The sequence below is a fragment of the Phodopus roborovskii genome, unplaced genomic scaffold (assembly GCF_943737965.1).
Source record: "Phodopus roborovskii unplaced genomic scaffold, PHOROB, whole genome shotgun sequence".
NCBI classification, from domain to species: domain Eukaryota; kingdom Metazoa; phylum Chordata; class Mammalia; order Rodentia; family Cricetidae; genus Phodopus; species Phodopus roborovskii.
Window position 1 is genome coordinate 42524431 of NW_026126433.1, and position 18282 is coordinate 42542712.

The 18282-nt window shown below is 40.8% G+C and overlaps 1 protein-coding gene across 1 annotated transcript in view; it reads left to right on the top strand.

Annotated features, from left to right (window-relative positions):
• Cd84 (CD84 molecule) overlaps positions 1-17572 on the top strand; it is a 42978-nt gene extending 25406 nt beyond the window's left edge. Inside the window, exons 6-9 of the mRNA XM_051186295.1 lie at positions 10581-10672; positions 11613-11675; positions 12189-12254; positions 17375-17572. Of these exons, the coding sequence (XP_051042252.1) occupies positions 10581-10672; positions 11613-11675; positions 12189-12254 (221 nt within the window). The 3' untranslated portion in view covers positions 17375-17572. The remainder of the gene's footprint in view (positions 1-10580; positions 10673-11612; positions 11676-12188; positions 12255-17374) is intronic.
• The last annotated feature ends 710 nt before the right edge of the window (positions 17573-18282 follow it).

Genomic DNA, 18282 nt, shown 5'->3' on the forward strand with positions numbered 1-18282 from the left:
CTCAAAGTTGTTTTGATTTGCATTTCCCTGGTAGCTAAGGATGTGGAGCATTTTCTTAAGTGTCTTTCAGCCTTTTTGATTTCCTCTATTGAGAATTCTTTCTTCAGTTCTGTACTCCATTTTTTAATAGGGTTGTTTGGTGTTTTGTTGACTAGTTTCTTGAGTTCTTTGTATATTTTGGAGATCAGCCCTTTGTCGGATATAGGATTGGTGAAAATCTTTTCCCAGTCAGTGGGCTGCCGTTTGGTCTTGTCCACTGTGTCCTTTGCTTTACAGAAGCTTCTAAGTTTGAAGAGGTCCCATTTATTAATTGTTTCTTTCAGTGTCTGTGCCCCTGGAGTTATGTTCAAGAAGTGGTCTCCTATACCAATTTGTTCAAGGGTACCTCCTACTTTCTCTTCTAAGAGGTTCAATGTGGCTGGATTGATGTTGAGGTCTTTGATCCATTTGGACTTGAGTTTTGTGCATGGCGACAGACATGGGTCTATCTGCAGTCTTCTACACACCCTCATCCAATTGTACCAGCAACATTTGTTGAAGATGCTGTCCTTGCCCCATTGTATAATTTTACCTGTTTTGTCGAAAATCAGGTGTTCATAGGTGCGTGGATTAATATCAGGATTTTCAATTTGATTCCATTGGTCTACCTGTCTATTTTTATGCCAATAACAGGCTGTTTTCAGAACTCTAGCTCTGTAGTAGAGCTTAAAGTCAGGAATGGTGATGCCTCCTGAAGTTCTTTTATTGTATAGGGTTGCTTTGGCTATCCTGGGTCTTTTGATTTTCCATATAAAGTTGATTGTTATCCTGTCAAGGTCAATGAAGAATTGTGGTGGGATTTTAATGGGGATTGCATTGAATCTGTAGATTGCTTTTGGTAAGATTGCCATTTTTACTATGTTTATCCTACCTATCCAAGAGCATGGGAGATCTTTCCATTTTCTGGTATCTTCTTTAATTTCTTTCTTTAGAGTCACAAAGTTCTTATTATATAGGTCTTTTACTTGTTTGGTAAGCGTTACACCAAGATACTTTATGTTGTTTGTGGCTATTGTAAAGGGTGATGTTTCTCTGATTTATTTCTCTGTCTCTTTGTCGTCTGAAAAAAGTAGGGCTACTGATTTTTTTGAGTTTATTTTGTATCCTGCTAGTTTGCTGAAGGTGTTTATCAGCTGTAGGAGTTCCCTGGTAGAGTTTATTGGGTCAGTTATGTAAACTATCATATCATCTGCAAATAGAGACAGTTTGACTTCTTCCTTTCCAATTTGGATCCCTTTGATCTCCTTTTGTTGTCTTATAGCATTAGCTAGAACTTCTAGTATGATATTGAAGAGATATGGAGAGAGAGGACAGCCTTGTCTTGTTCTTGATTTTAGAGGAATTGGCTTAAGTTTCTCTCCATTCAGTTTGATGTTGGCAGTTGGTTTGCTGTATATTGCTCTTATTATGTTTAGGTATGTTCCTGTTATCCCTGACCTCTCCAAGACCTTTATCATGAAAGGGTGTTGAATTTTGTTGAAGGATTTTTCCGCATCTAGGGAGATAATCATATGGTTTTTCTTTTTCTGTTTGTCTATATGGTGGATCACATTGATAGATTTTCGTATGTTAAACCATCCCTGCATTCCAGGTATGAAGCCTACTTGGTCATGGTGGATGATTTCTCTGATGTATTCTTGAATTCGGTTTGCCAGTATTTTATTGAGTATTTTTGCATCGATGTTCATCAGGGATATTGGTCTGTAGTTTTTTTTCTTAGTTGTGTCTTTGTGAGGTTTGGGTACCAAAGTTATTGTGGCCTCATAAAAAGAGTTTGGCAATGAACCTTCTGTTTCTATCTTGTGGAACAGTTTGAGGAGTAGTGGTATTAGTTCTTCCTTGAATGTCTGGTAGAATTCTGCGCTGAATCCATCTGGCCCTGGACTTTTTTTGGTTGGAAGGCTTTCGATGACTGCTTCTATTTCATTGCGGGTTATAGGTCTATTTAAGTTGTCTGTTCTTGATTTAATTTGGTAGGTGATAGTTATCCAGAAACTTGTCGAATTCCTTTGAATTTTCAATTTTTGTGGAATACAGATTTTCAAAGTATGACCTGAAAATTGTCTGGATTTCTTCTGTGTCTGTTGTTATGTTCCCCGTTTCATTTCTGATTTTGTTAATTTGCATGTTCTGTCTCTGCTTTTTCATTAATTTGGATAAAGGTTTGTCTATCTTGTTGATTTTCTCAAAAAACCAACTCTTCGTTGCATTGATTTTTTTTTTTTTTTGTATTGTTTTCCTGGTTTCTATTTTGTTGATTTCAGCCCTCAAGTTGATTATTTCCTGGCGTCTACTCCTGTGGGGTGAATTTGCTTCTCTCTGTTCTAAGGCTTTCAGTTGCGCTGTTAATTCTCTTATGTGACTATCCTCTGTTTTCTTCATATGGGCACTTGGTGCAGTGAACTTCCCTCGTAGCACTGCTTTCAAGGTGTCCCATAAGTTCGGGTATGTTGTATCCTCATTCTCGTTGAATATTAGAAAGTCCTTAATTTCTTTCTTTCTTTCTTCTTTGACCCAGGAGTGGTGCAATTGCACATTGTTCAGTTTCCATGAGTTTGCAGGTTTTCTGCTATTTGTGTTGTTGTTGAATTCCAATTTTAAAGCATGGTGCTCCGATAAGATACAGGGGACTATTCCTATTCTCTTGTATCTGTTGAGGTTTGTTATGTCACCTAGTATGTGGTCGATTTTAGAGAAGGTTCCATGTGGAGCAGAGAAGAAGGTATATTCTTTTGTCTTTGGATGGAATGTTCTATAGATGTCTGTTAACCCAAGTTGAGACATAACTTCTGTTAATTCTTTTGTTTCTTTGTTGAGTTTCTGATTTGTGGTCCTGTTTAGTGTTGAGAGTGGTGTATTGAAGTCTCCCACTATAAGTGTGTGAGGTATATGAGCTTTGAGTTTTAGTAGTGTTTCTTTTACGAATGTGGGTGACTTTGTATTAGGGGCATAGATGTTCAGAACTGAGACTTTGTGTTGATGGATTTCTCCTGCAATGAATATGAAATGACCGTCTTCATCTCTTTTGACTAATTTTGGTTTGAAGTCTAACTTGTTAGATATTAGGATAGCTACGCCTGCTTGCTCCTTATTTCCATTTGATTGGAAAATCTTTTCCCAACCCTTTACCCTGAGGTAATGTCTATCTTTGAAGCTTAGATGTGTTTCTTGTATGCAGCAGAAGGATGGATTCTGTCTTCGTATCCATTCTGTTAGCCTGTGCCTTTTTATAGGTGAGTTAAGACCATTAATGTTGAGGGTGAGTAAGGACCATTGATTGTTGATGCTTGTTTGATTTAGGTTTGTTGTTGGCAGTTGGTATTGTGAATATATTAGTTCTGCTTCACCCTTGGTTTCTGGTGTAGTTGGATTATCTGTTGCCTACATTTTTGTGGGCGTAGTTACCTTCCTTGGGTTGGAGTTTTCCTTCCAATACTTTCTGTAGGGCTGGATTTGTAGATACGTATTGGGAAAATCTGGTTTTGTCATTAAATATCTTGTTCTCTCCATCTATATTGATTGAGGGTTTTGCTGGATATAGTAGCCTAGGCTGGCATCCGTGTTCTCTTAATACTTTTAGAACATCTATCCAGGACCTTCTGGCCTTGAGGGTTTCCATGGAGAAGTCAGGTGTAATTTTGATAGGTCTGCCTTTATATGTTACCTGTCCTTTTTCCTTCGCTGCTTTTAATATTCTTTCTTTATTCTGTATGTTAGGTGTTTTGATTATTATATGTCGAGGGGTCTTTTTTCTTTTGTCCAGTCTATTTGGTGTTCGGTATGCTTCTTGTACTTTCATGGGCATGTCCTTCTTCAGATTTGGAAAGTTTTCCTCAATGATTTTGTTGAATATGTTTTCTGCACCTTTGAGCTGGGCTTCCTCATCTTCCTCTATGCCTATTATTCTTAGGTTTGGCCTTTTAATGGTGTCCCACTTTTCTTGGATGTTTTGTGTAAGGATTTGTTGGATTTATGATTTTCTTTGGTCAATGAATCTATTTCTTCTAGTTTATCTTCCATGCCTGATATTCTCTCTTCCATCTCTTGAATTCTGTTGGTTATGCTTGTGTCCGTAGTTGCCGATTTTTTGCCCAGCTTTTCAATTTCCAGCATTCCTTCAGTTTGTGTTGCCTTTATTTTCTCTATTTCAGTTTTCAAGTCTTGAATCGTTTCCTTCACCTGCTTGTTTTTTCTTGGCTTTCTGTACTTTCCTTAAGGAATTTGTTCATTTCTTCCACTTTTTTATTTGTTTTTTCCTCCATTTCTTTAAGGGATTTTCTCACTTCTTCTTTGAGGGCCTCTATCATTTTTATGATGGTAATTTTTAAGTCGTACCCTTCTGCTTCCTGTGCTTTGTTGTTGTGTTCCATTCTAGTTGGTGTAGATTCCCTAGATTCTGGTGGTGTCATGCTTGTCTTTCTGTTGTTAGGTGTTCTCTTGTATTGCCTTCTTCCCATAGCTTCTTCCAGTAGGTGTTGGTGGGGTCTCCCCCTCTCTCTATGGTACTTCCCCCATGGGCTTATGTGGGTCTGAGATTCAATATCTGTAGCTCTGTGTGGTCCAAGCTCTCTAGGAGGTTTCTCCGCAGACAGGGATCCAGGGATGGGGTCAAGGATGAGGATCCAGAAGAAGATGCCAGCAGGTACTCACAGTGGTCCTCTGGCCAATAGCTCTGGCCAATAGCTGGCGGAAGAGGGCAAGGGCTGAGCTGGAACTTGAGAAGGTTTTGCAGGATAGTCAGATCTCACTGGAAACTGGCGCTCTCCAGCTGAGATCTCTTTCTTTGGCAGAGGCCAGGATTTGGGGGTCAAGGATCTTGCCCGCAGGAACTCAAAGTGGACCCGCAGAGACAGGCGGATCTCTGGGAGGGGCCCGGGACTCCAGCAGAGGACTGGAGGCGGGGTCAGAGACCAAGCCTGTGGAAATTACAGGTGGTCCTGCCTGGATAGTCAGGTCTCCTTTGTTCCCTGGTATAGTTTAATTGCAAAGAAATCGAGAGCAGAGGAATGGCGGTTCTGTTCTCTCCAGACTCTCCATGTTGGAAATTATTTGGTCTTATTTTCCAAGACATTTGTATGTGGCCCATATATGGGCATCTCACTATCTTGTTAAGTAGTAAATTTTACAATATCAGCTATCTTTCTTAACACTAGACATTTGAATTAATCATAAGATATCACCAGGGATTCGCTCTTCAGTTCTGTACCCCATTTTTTAATAGGGTTATTTGGTGTTTTGTTGACTAATTTCTTGAGTTCTTTGTATATTTTGGAGATCAGCCCTTTGTCAGATGTAGGATCTTTTCCCAGTCTGTGGGCTGTCATTTGGTCTTGTCCACTGTGTCCTTTGCCTTACAGAAGCTTCTAAGTTTGAGGAGGTCTCATTTATTAATTGTTGCTCTCAGTGTCTGTACTCCTGGAGTTACGTTCAGGAAGTAGTCTCCTATACCAATTTGTTCAAGGGTACCTCCCACTTTCTATTCTGAGAGGTTCAGTGTGGCTGGGTTTATGTTGAGGTTTTTGATCCATTTGGACTTGAGTTTTGTGCGAGGCGATTGACATGGGTCTATCTGCCATCTTCTACACACCATCATCCAGTTGTGCCAGCACCATTTGTTGAAGATGCTGTCCTCCCCGCATTGTATTCTTTTAGCTGTTTTGTCAAAAAATCAGGTGTTTATAGGTGTGTGGGTTAATATCAGGATTTTCGATTCGATTCCATTGGTCTACTTGTCTATTTTTGTGCCAGTACCAGGCTGTTTTCAGGAATATAGCTCTGTAGGAAATCAAAAAGGCTGAAAGACACTTAAGAAAGTACTCAACCTCTTTAGCTATCAGGGAAATGCAAATCAAAACAACTCTGAGATACCATCTTAATTAGAATCACCAATAATAACTTATGCTGGAGAAGATGTGGAGAAAGTGGAACACTCCTCCACTGCTGGTGGGAGTGCAAATTTGTACAGCCATTTTGGAGATCAGTATGGTGGTTCCTCAGGAAAATGGAAATCAGTTTACCACAAGACCAGCAATCCATTCATGCAACAAAGACATGTGCTCAACTATGTTCATAGCAGCATTATTTGTAATAGCAAGAACCTGGAAGCAACCTAGATGCCCCTCAACTGAAGAAAAATGTGGCACATCTGCACAATGGAATACTACTCTGTGGAAAAAAAACAATGGAATCCTGGAATTTGCAGGCAACTGGATGGAACTTGAAGAAACCATTCTGAATGAGGTAACCTAGTCACAAAAAGAGGAACATGGTATGTACTCACTCATATATGGATTTTAGACCTAGAGCAAAAGATCACCAGCCTATAATTAACACCGCCAGAGGAACTAGGATACAAGGTGTATTCTAAGAGATTCTTATAAGGTCCCTCACAGAAGGAGGAAGGGACAAGTTCTCCAGAGCACATGGGGAGTGGGGGAGGGCAGTGAGTGGAGAGGGAACTAGGAGAAAGAGAAAGGGAGGAGAGGAAAGCACATTGAGTCAGGGGAGGGATAGAAGACAGAGAGAGAGAGAGAGAGAGAGAGAGAGAGAGAGAGAGAGAGAGAACATAAAGGAGGGAGCCATTATAGGACTGAAGAGAAAACTGAACCTAAAGAAATGTCCAGAGACCAACAAGACTGACTCCAACTAATAATTTGAGCAACAGTGGAAAGGCTACCATAAATGCCCTTCCCTGATAATGAGATGAACAATTAACTTATCCACCATCATGGAGCCCTCATCTAGTACCTGTTGGAAACAGAAAGCAAACACCCACAATTAAACACTGAGCCAAACTAGAATCCAGATGCAGAGGGAGAGGGCAAGACCAGGCTGCAGAAACACATAGAGACAGCTTACCTGAACAAGGAGGAGCTAACGGGCCCCCAGACTGATAGCTGGGAATCCAGCATGGGACTGACTCAGGCACCCCTGAATATGGGTCTCAGCCAGAAGGACTGAGCAGTCTAAGAGAGCTCAGACAGTGGAACCAGGATGTATTCCTAGTGTACAAAAGGACCTTGTGGACACATCCCCCATGGAGGGATAACTGCCTTAACCTAGAGACAGGAGAGAAGTCCTAGTCCCTACTTCAAATGACTTGACAGATGTAGATGACCCCTCCTGGATGGCATCACCCTACATGTGGAGTCGAGGAGATGGGAGGGGATGGGAGGATGGTGGGGGTGCATGTGAGGTGGGGAGAGAGGGAGAAAGGGAGGAAGGGAGGGAGAGAGGGAGGGAGGAAGAGAGGAAGGGAGAAAGGGAGGAAGGGAGAGGAACTGGGATCTATATGTTAAAAAAAAATCACCGGGGCCAGTCCCCAAGTGCTCAGAGTCTGATTGTAGAAGGGTGAGTGTTTATGCTTTTGAGGGAGGGGATTTTTTTTTTGTCTCTACATTTTTATTTTAAAAAAATTTTAATGGTGTGTGTGTTTGTGTGCACATATGCATACCCCCATGACTGAAATAGTCAGAAAAAGACATCAGATAGGGTTGTAGAACAATAAGGCAAAAAGGGCTCAAGTGGTGTTTTAGAGAAAGGAGTGGTAAGAATTTAAAGGACAAACTAAGGCATCACTTAACTGGCTGAGAGCTTATCGTGGTAAAGGCAGGTGCCAATATTGATAGAGATTATCACAGGCTTCTATATTTCAAAGCTAGCCTGATCTTTGCCCCCGACTTGGTGAGGTGGATAAAGTGCTCTCAATCTTATTTGTGGCTGGAAAGGATAGCCTGCATTTATCTATCTCACTCTGTTTCAGTCTCTCCTTACTCCTTCAGTTGTAAGAGGAAGACAGATGTTTCACTGAGTAAACTTAGAAACCACGCCTAAGGAACTATGATATCTCCCTTTCCTGAATTCATTTGTGTTATGATGCATGTCATAAAAACCTTTCCCTTAGAATACCACCTCTATGCCATACTCAGGCCTGCCAATTATACACAGAGGAACTAATGTTTACCGAGTACCTGTGTACCAGGGGCCAGGCTAACTATTGCATGTGTGTAGTTTACTTAATAAGTATATGCATTAAGCCCTATTATTATGGATATCTTACAACTGAGAAGATGGAATCTTACAGAGCTAAACTAACTGGCCAAATAATAGTCAAGATAGAATTTCATCCCTACCTGTATTCTATTACAATAATGGGAAAAATAACTCATACAGTCTATACTTCGGTAGTACTCAAGGCTAGTAAAAAGAGACCCCCCCTCCCCTTATAATTTGTAAGAATAAAGGGCCATCTCACTCTCAAAGTGCAGTGCAGTTGGCAGCCCCAGCTTGTCCAGGGTGAATGTACACATGTTGTGAGGACTTATCCTTTCTTCTCCTTTCTCACTCCTTTTCCCCATCCAAGCATTGCTGTTGTTCTCCAGAGCAGGTGAGAGCAGACCTACTTGTTGATGGTGCTTTTGCCTCTAATTTCTGGCTTCTAGCAATACTTCCCCATCCAAAAGGGCTTTATCCTCTCCTTACCCATATGACCAATTCACAAGTGTGACACTGTAACATTTTAACTTCAAGGTTGGTTTAACTTTACCAGCTGGAGAGGTTTAACTCAAATGAAACCAAATTTAACCTCCATGCACCAGAAGAGTCTCTGTTCTCTTGTATTTTTTGGTTGTAAACCCAGCCTTTTAATGGATGAGCCATTATCCCTCCAGCCTGAGAGTCTATTCTCAAGTGACACGTTAGCTTACAAGCACATTTCCATGGAGCCAGTGCAGTGTGGCCAGGTATTGTCTTTGACACAAGAATTCTGTTGCTCCCTCAAGTGGTGCATTCTGGGTAAAAACTCCACCTCTGGCAGAGCCCACATGATGGGTCTTAAGCCCATTATTCCCTCTGATGTAGTTCTGGGATGTATGCTGAAGAAGTGGTACAAATTTGAATCACAGATTATCAAAAGAAAAATACCTTTTCTAGTTTTACTTTGCAATAAAATTTGGTCATTAATATTCACTCTCAGATCAAGAATATTAATCACCTCATGGCACACTGGACTATAAAACTGGGTAGTAAACTTACATTTCTTTTGTCATAACTTAGGTCAGAACATAGATCTCTTATATGTAAGCCTTTGTGACCTCATCACAGTGCCTCAAGCTGCAAGAGAGATGTTGTATGTGTCTTACTAGATTATCTCATACTAGTCCATCTCCTTTAAAGTCAACTGTTCACCTCTGTAGAGGTGGTGGGATCTGGGGGTGTGGAGCCTAAAAATGAGACAGATTAAAGTCTCAAGCAATAGCCAAATTTATTTAGAGCATCAGATGACTTATACTCTGAGGGGTAAGAAGAGCCGCTTGAGTGAAGCATATGTGGCAAAGCCAAATGTGGCAAAAGCATGTTTTTCCATAGAGGCAAATAAACAAATGACAACAGCCAGTTGTGACAAATAATGTGAAGTAAACTCAGTTCTATTCATTATATTTTGGAGGAGCACAAAAACACATTCCAAGAACAATTCCATACTTTGAAGAAATTGGGGTCACAAGATATTTGTTTTCTTGAAGTTTTCTCACAAGCACTGAGAATTCTCCTCACATGACTCCATTCTTGGACCACAGACATCTTTGATCACCCTTCCTTTGTTGTACTCAAGCCCCTGCTCACCAGCCACCCTCTCTAGCAACTCTGCTCCCTCCCCCTTTTAAATTTTAATCCCCTCTCTCCTTCCTCTCTACATGTGGAGTTCTCTGGAAGCAACACCTTTCCTTACTGTGGTCTTCTCTCTCCCTCACACAGCCTTAAGAACTTCATATAGGGAATTCAGGGAAGAATGAAATCTGTCCTCCATTCTTCGCCTTCACAAAGTGGCTAATGGGGACCTTTGCAGCATTTGGATACATATGTGCACAGATCCTCCCTAGATATTAAACAAAACCTTCAAAAACTAGACCAGGGATCCAGAAACTTTTCTTAACTTTATGAGACACAGTTCTCCTTAATAACCAGGAGGATCTATATATCATTTATATATTTATATTATCTATCTATCTATCTATCTATCTATCTATCTATCGATTAAAGCCAGCTTCTGAGGGTGATTCTCCCTGAAGGGCACATGGGGCTGAATATCCCAGTTATTCTTGTGGGTCAGCCTACCAGCAGAATTCCTTTTCTTTCTAGTCCTTGTTTACTTAGCCTTCTGGAATAATTGATATCCTTTAGATTAGAAGCCTTGAAACTCCACAAGGCATTGTCTCAGGAGTATCAACCATTACCATCAATATTGGCACCTGCCTTTACCACGATAAGCTCTCAGCCAGTAAGTGATGCCTTAGTTTGTTCCATACAGAACTGGGAAAATTCTCTTTAAGCTAAACTGGGCTTTCCGTGAGATCTGAATGACAGATGTCCTATCACACATGTAGTCCTTGGGATGGAAAGACTATCTGAGGGTCTAAGCTTTGTAAGGCAGGGACCATTTGACCTCTGGGTTTTATTTCTTTTTCACGAAAGATAAAATAAGACTGAACAGTCTCTAAAAACCGTCCCTTTACAGACCATTGTTTTATGTTTATTTGTGGCAGATGATGTCTCAGAGAAAACCAAATATCATAAAATCTCAAGAAATGATCATCCCACAGAGTCCAGAATCTATGATGAAATCCCTGAGTCCAAGGTGAGCTGATGCTACTCATGAATACACCCTACCACTACCACCAGAAGAATAGGAGTCTTGGGCAGTAATTGCCCTCTGTTTGCCATTGTGTAGAAAGAAGCTACAGCCAAGAATCTGGAGGAACCCACCAAGAAACACTATGCTTAAGAAATGATGCCATGAATCTCCCCATGAAAGCAAACATAGTCCATTGTCTCCTCATGGCAGCCTCCATAGTATAAGTCCCTGAGCTTCACATGAAAGTTTAGCCATGGGTTAGATGTGATTTGTGTTTAATAAGTTCTCCCCAGAGGGATCAAACAATTAAAGAGTCCTTATTGTGAAATGAGGGATGTCGTGGGGTTTCAACAGGGCAAAGTCATTGCTAAGGTTATTCCAAGGACACATAACTAAAGATAGACACCCTTGAACTACACTAGCTGGTCTATCAGAAGCTTGTTATCTCAGACTCTTAATTCACTCTGACCCACACTTTTTGCCTTTTGTCTGCCTGCCTGGGCCTCACCTCCACTAAAGATCATTTTCTGTGCCTACACAAGCCTGTTTCTCTGCAGTCTGCAAGGACTGAAGGGAGACACTCAGGTTTCTCTGCTTAGTCTGACCCTGTACTTAAACTGTCGGGATGCTATTAAGGATTCACATAACTTGCAGAAAACTACAACTTCCAACTGAGCAAGACTCAGTCCAAACTACACAGAACCTTCCTCTTGGCCTTTGGAGGTGTTCTTGCTACAAGGCTGTGCCCAGCTGCCACCCATTCATCTTTATCTCTACCTTAACCCGATTCAAAAGTTGGAGGGAACAAGAGCTGATGCTGGAAAAGGAGGCTGCACAGTAAAGTGGGATCAGATGAGGGTGATGGAGAGAGTGGAATTAGGGCGGGAGACTCTTGAGGTTCGTCCCCTGCACTCTCGCTGAGGGCAAAGGATCTCTTTTCCAGGTGCTATCCCAAAAAGAAGAGTCAGTGAACACCATTTACTCCTCGGTGAAGTTTTATGAGAAGGTAAATCCTGAATAGCTTTTCACCTCTCTTCCTCCATTTGTTCTCCCCACCCTAGTGTATCCCATCCATCCAAATTGTATTGCAAGCTCAAGTCTCCTCAAGCCAACAGAGAAGTTGTTCACGGCATCCTAAGTTCTAGATTACATGAGACATTAGTAGTGATGAGATGCCACTTGTCTCTGTGTAGGGATGAAAATGGAATTGTTGGAGAATAAAAACAACTAAGGCTGAACTAGGAACAAATAATGCAACATGGATGTTGCTTGAAGCCCAACAATCAAAACCAATTCCCAATACCCCTATTCCCCTCTATTTATATCTCTTCTGGGCTAAGAAGAGATGCCTCCCTGAGGCAAAGGCAAAGGGCTCACCAAAGAAAATAGCATTGTCATCCCAGATGTTCCCAAGCACAGGAGAAATCTAAGACATCACCCTGTGCCATTTCCTTAACTCTCCTGGAACCTCATGGGACCTTTCAGCTAACATGCTTTTGTATTTCCCTCTTTTACACAGATTCAGAAAAACAACACAAAGGATGGCAAACCTCCCAAGACTTTGGGTAATGAGATTGTCGTCTAGGTGAGCAGGCAGCCTTCTTCCACTGTAACGGAAGTTATAACCAGTGATAGAGTGGATATTCTGGAGACCTAGACCTTTTCTGGCTATCCCTTACAGATAACCACATCCAAACATACAAGCAGAGTAATCTTCTGTTGTTGGGCATTATTTGTACCCAGATGGACTTATAGACACCCTTACTTATCCCTGATATGGTGCCTCCCAAACTTCCTCATATCATAGAACATGTAAAAATAATTTTTATGACACACTGGATAAAATCATCAAGGTTGCTCATGTTTAAAGAAGTCTGAAGATAGATGGAAGATGCTCGCATCTAGATGTAGCATCACTGTCCAACAGCTGTGGGAAGATATCAAACAATATTTTTGACACCTGGAACACACCATAGCACACCAGCTAGATGTTCTGTGCAGACTCAGCATGTGTACAGAACCCTGATGCAAGGCCTCCACCAGTTGGTAGAGTACCTTAAGCAACTTAGGAAAGGCATCCTTGGAGCATGAGTAACTCCTTATTTGAATGCATGGCATGGCAAACCAAGTATAGGCTACATAGCAGCCCCTATTCATCCCTCACCTCAGGAACCACCCTGCAGGGACCACAACTGCCACTATTAGCCCAAATATAGATGACCATGCTACCTGGAAAACTTTGAGTTGTGGCCCTAAGCCAGGCAGATACATTGTCTAAGTATAACATTATAGTATGTTCTTTCTGTAGAAACTAGATCATTGGAGTTCTCCAGAAACCTCATAAGATTTTCTTTCTGGCCAGGCTTGCCTTCCCTGTATATTACTTCAGACAGCTGAAGTAGTGAGCTAGGCATGAAGGGGCAGTGCCCTGGAGAAGTACACATAGAAATGAAAAAAGAGACTTGGCCATAAAGGATGCAGACAAGTCAAAGTTACACTTGGCTCCCCAGAGTCACTCCTCATCCTGTAGTTGAGTTGAGGAATCTTGGACCTCATTCTCCAACTTGTCTCTTCCTATTCCTGTGAGTTCACTCAAATTCCCCACATCTTAAAGCTCTGGTATACAGTGCCAAACAGAAAGGACCAAAGGCGAGAGTCCTCTAGGCCTTCAACCCGACCAATTTTGTTTGAAGCATAGGGATTCTTGAGGAGGCCTTTGGGCTCAGGACCAACTTGTATTTGTTTCTTTGGGGGGGGAGGGGAATCTTGTGATTTACGAAGATATAAGCTATTCACTCCTTTCTTTGGACTCAGTCCTCAGAGTCTTCTGAAAAATTATATTATTTTCCCATTTAAGTCTTTGTAAATGAACTAGATTGTTGTGGCCAATAGGCTCATAAATATCAAAGTATACTTTCAATAGGACAGGATCTCTTACTGGCCTCAAAGTGCCCCCCCACCCCCAACACACACAAAATTGAGATGTCAACACAGTGCCCTCTAGTGAAAAGTGATGGTGACCCAGGATGACCCCTCTTCACAAATACAAGGTTTCATGGAGGATTCACCTAAGTAAATGAGAAGTTGCAACTCGTGCTCCCCAAGGAATGGGGAAAATGGAGCTATTTAAAATCTTTTTAATCTAAAAAACATCCACGAACTAGACAGCACACAGAGAAGAGCTTGGCTAGGCCTCCTTGGGAAACGCCTACAGGCATGAAGAAGCCCTTATGGTCTGTGTTAGGTCAACAGAGACCAGTCGTAGCTAAAACCTGGTGAGAAGAAATTACCGAGCCAGAGTTTCTTCCAGATTTATACCTATTTTTCAGTTTGACTTTTTCCTGAATTTCCCTTGATTTGTATGATTTTCTAAAAAGCATAGTCTCTACTGTGTATAAATGAAGCTTGAAAACCAAAGTCAAACAGAAAAAAACCTGAGTGATCAGAAATGTGGGCTCTGACACTGGATACCTAAATCTAAAACCTTTGTTTCCTAGTGATCTTGGAGCAAATCACTTGAACCTCCTGTCCTCTTGTTGCCCATCTGTAAAATGGACATAGTTAATGGTACCTACCTTAGCAGGGCTAGTTGTAAGCATTAAGTGAGGTGTTACTATAAGAATATGCCAGAACACAGAAAGGTCTTTTTAATTCATTCCTTGTGACTAAGGCTATTTTGTTGCAGGCCCATCTGTTCCTTCTGCATACACACACTTACCTACTACTTACCTACTACTATACCTGTCTCCTCAAAGAGACAGAAAGGACAATGGCTATATCTAAATAATAATGAAAATAAAATGGAGAGCTCTTAATGGGCAAAGAGTTTGTAACAATTCACCTGGGGCTTAATTTGCATGTCAACCATTACTACATTGTATATTGTTGTTGATACAACAGTCCTGTAAAGTAGAAATTAATTCTTCTAGGTTACATTAAGACTAACGGGATAAAAACATTGGCATAATCAGAAAGCTTGGAAGTCAGGAGTTGAATGTGAGATTTCATACATTTGCACCCTGACACACAGACTCCATTTCCCTGCTGTGGATCTTCAATGCTTGACATTTGGCCTCAGACATAGCACACATCTGGCATTTTTGCATAATAGATGGATCACCAAACATCTGTTGAATAAATACTTGCATAGACTATTCTTTTAAAGCTACTAAAAGTAGATCAATGCAAATATACTGTCATGTTAATTCCATTGTTATGTGGCCAGCCACACAACTTTTCTATTGGCAATGACCATCAAACTGAAGAAGCTTCTACAGAGCTCTTTGGCTGAATCTGGGCAAAGCTGCTTTCCTATCAAACAAGGGGTCATAGTCATGTATGTTTCTGATGAGTTTTTACAAAATGAGGTGAACAGTGTGCATGTCTACCATTAGCATGTCTACCATACGAATAACAGGAACAGAAAAAGTAAGAATTTAGAGGATTGCACTGAACTACTTAAAGCTTGCTAGTATGAGAAGCCTTTGAGATTTTTCAAAATATATTAAAGTATTAAGATATTTTGACAAATAATAGTTAGTAGAACTTTTGACCTCTAACCTGAGGAAGCAAAATACTGAGCAGAGCATTGTTATCTAGAGGCTTTCAGACCTTGAGAGATTTGCTTTAAGAAAGCATGAAGAAATTGCTGATGGTAGTGAACGTTTGCTGGCTGATTGAACAGTCTGTTCTCATCAGCCCTATACGAGTTTCTGGGTCCACTCTCTGATCTAAACATGGCAGTGTCTTTGAAAACAAGAAGTAGAGGCATGTCTTTTGTCTTATGAGTTGTCTGTCATTTCTTAAACAAGTTCCAGTCCCAACCCTTTCACTTTTGCTTATTCCCAGCCCTGATCTTCTTGTAATGTCAAGAGTCACCTCTAACTTAATGTGCCCCAAATTGAACCAAATCTTCCCTGACCTCCACAGCCTTGCTCTCCTGATTTCCCTGTGCAAGGTAATCATCCACTGTAAGCATAAAGACTACCATTTATTCGGTGCACAGATTGTGCCACTCTCTGTGCTCTTTTGGACATAACTCACTTGAAGCTCTTGAGAAACAGTAAAAAATCATCTGCTTTCTGAAGTAGATACATTATGCTGGTCATGGATTAAGAGGCTGAGAGTCACAGAAAGGCTAAGTCACCCATTTAACTGAATAGGAAAAATCTTGACCCTTCCTTCTTTCTGCATCACAGTCCCCCTTTGTATCTAATCAGTTACTGGATTCTGTCAATTCCAACTCCTCCAAGTGGCTCATCTCAAGCTCATTCCCTCCATCTACCTAATTCTCACACATGCCTGCAGACCTTGTTGTGTGCTACCCAGAAACTGTCACACATAAAAAGCAATAACTCAATTTCCTCTTTCCTTACTGGAATTCATTCCCCCAAAAGATTAGCATTCTGTGGCTGTCTGGTTCCAATGACACAGAATTATTATGATCCACAAACTGCTAAATCATTTCCACGTCCCACACACACACTTGCTCATGCCATATCTGTCTTTGGAGTCAGACTCAGTATCTTCTCTTTGTTATCCCTCTCAAATTCTCCAACCAAAGCTAATTATATGTCATTCTATTTTTACTTCTATAGTATGTCATACCTAAATGCTTAGTAGTAGCACTCACAACCTCCTGTGGTGGCCATAAAGCTGTTGTATTTTTTTAACAGTCTCTCTGACTAGTCAGTGAGTTCATTTTGGTCAGGAACCTATTTTACCATATTTTTTTGAGTACTCCAAGCTTAATGAATATTAAATTCTCAAAATGACTTTTTGCTATATTGGTTTATTTTTAAGAAGATCATGCTTTAATGATAATAAACATGCTACTAAACCTGTCTCAGAATTTAGGAACACAATGTCTTGTCTTTTCTTCTTGTCACTTTTTATTTCACTCATTTGTAAATTTCTTTATCTTTAAGATTTACTTTGTTGTTAAAGCAATGGACTACACGCTCCACTTCATCAGATAAAGAAACACAATAAGCACTGTTTTATAATGAATCTTTTTATTTGCCTGAGTTTTTTTTTTTTCAAAGAAAGAAGAAAGAAACTAGCTGAAACAGCAAAAGACAGTCAACATAGCACAAGCCCTGTGCATTCTGAAATCCCAAAATACTTTAGAATCTGAGACTAGGGAGCTCTCGAGTTGTCATCCACAGTACCACTTGGAAAAAAGAAACTAAAGCAATGAGGCTGTGGTTTCCACAGGACCTGAGAATATGTTGTGAAGCTCTTAACAGGAAACGGCTTTATGCCTTGCCTCTCCCTCTTATTTTTTAATTATTCTATTTTATCTACTGTATAAGGGGAGGCACACACATGCCACTTTGCATGTAGAAGTCAGAAGACAGCTCGTAGGAGTCAGTTCTGTTTCTTCCACCACACAGGTCCCCGGGGATCAAACTCGAGTCATCAGGCTTGATACCAAATGCCTTTTCCCACTCAGCCACTTCTGTCAGCACCCGCCTTGTGTATTCATTCCCCTTGGCTGGTTTTGCTTTACATGCATTCACTGAAATAGATCAAATCTGTGAGTATAAGTATAAACAATCCTAGGGTTGTGTGACTGTTCCTGGGGAGATATGAAGAAAAAAAAAAGTCCCTTCCTACCAGATAAAGCACTGATAATAAACCAAACAAACCACTTAATCCAAGTTCAGCTTGGTGAGGCCATAACTTTACTGGTATTGCTTTCAGATGCTCAGGTGATGGATGTCTTACAATAGCACAGGTGACTCGAGGGCAGATGGCTGCATCACCGAAAAACCCACCCAGGCATGGCTGAACATGCATCCCTGAAGTCCCCTGAACAACCTACAGGAGGCTCGGCTGAAGAGTCTCCTTTCCTACCACCGTGTTTTGCTGCTTCAATAAACTTGGTGATGGGTTTCCTGGGTCTTAAAAGTTTTCATGAACTTCCTAAGCCTTGTGAATTATGTGATCTTCTTGATGAGTTTCCTGAGTCTTGTGAACCTTCCACCTCCCTCCTGGAAGAAAAGTTTCAATTCAGAGAAAATAGCTATACAACACCTCCATCCCTCCTTCTGGCTGTTGCTTCTTTTCTACCCTCTCTGCTACAATGTTTCTTAAGGGAGTAATAATAATGTCCTAATATCCTCTTCTATTTATGGCTGTGGCACTGTTCCACAGCAAAAGTCACTTACTCTCAGTATTTCAACTGGTTTTCAATCTGGTAATCACTATCTATGGGAAAAAAGAAATTCTGCAGTAATGTGTGGATACAGGCATAAATATTTAGAAGGTAAGTTAAGAGATACATAATACCTATTTAACAAAACAATAGCAGTAGCCTCCTCAATCCTATAATTCCCCAGTCATAGATTTTACCCTGGCTTATAGTACCAAATATTTGTTCTATCCTGTGAGGTGAACCTAAAAAAGCAGCAGAAAGCAGTTGGTTGTGTTTACATCAGCTGTGCCACTTTTGAACCAATGGCATATTCTGACTAGAGTGTCAAAAGTATAGCATACAAGTTCCATAGCCAAACAAGACTGTTGGTCACAATTCTTCTCCACAATTCTGTTATAGTTCCTTCGAGTACTACAAAAGCTAACCAACAAGAAATGAGCTTTTGATTTAGTCC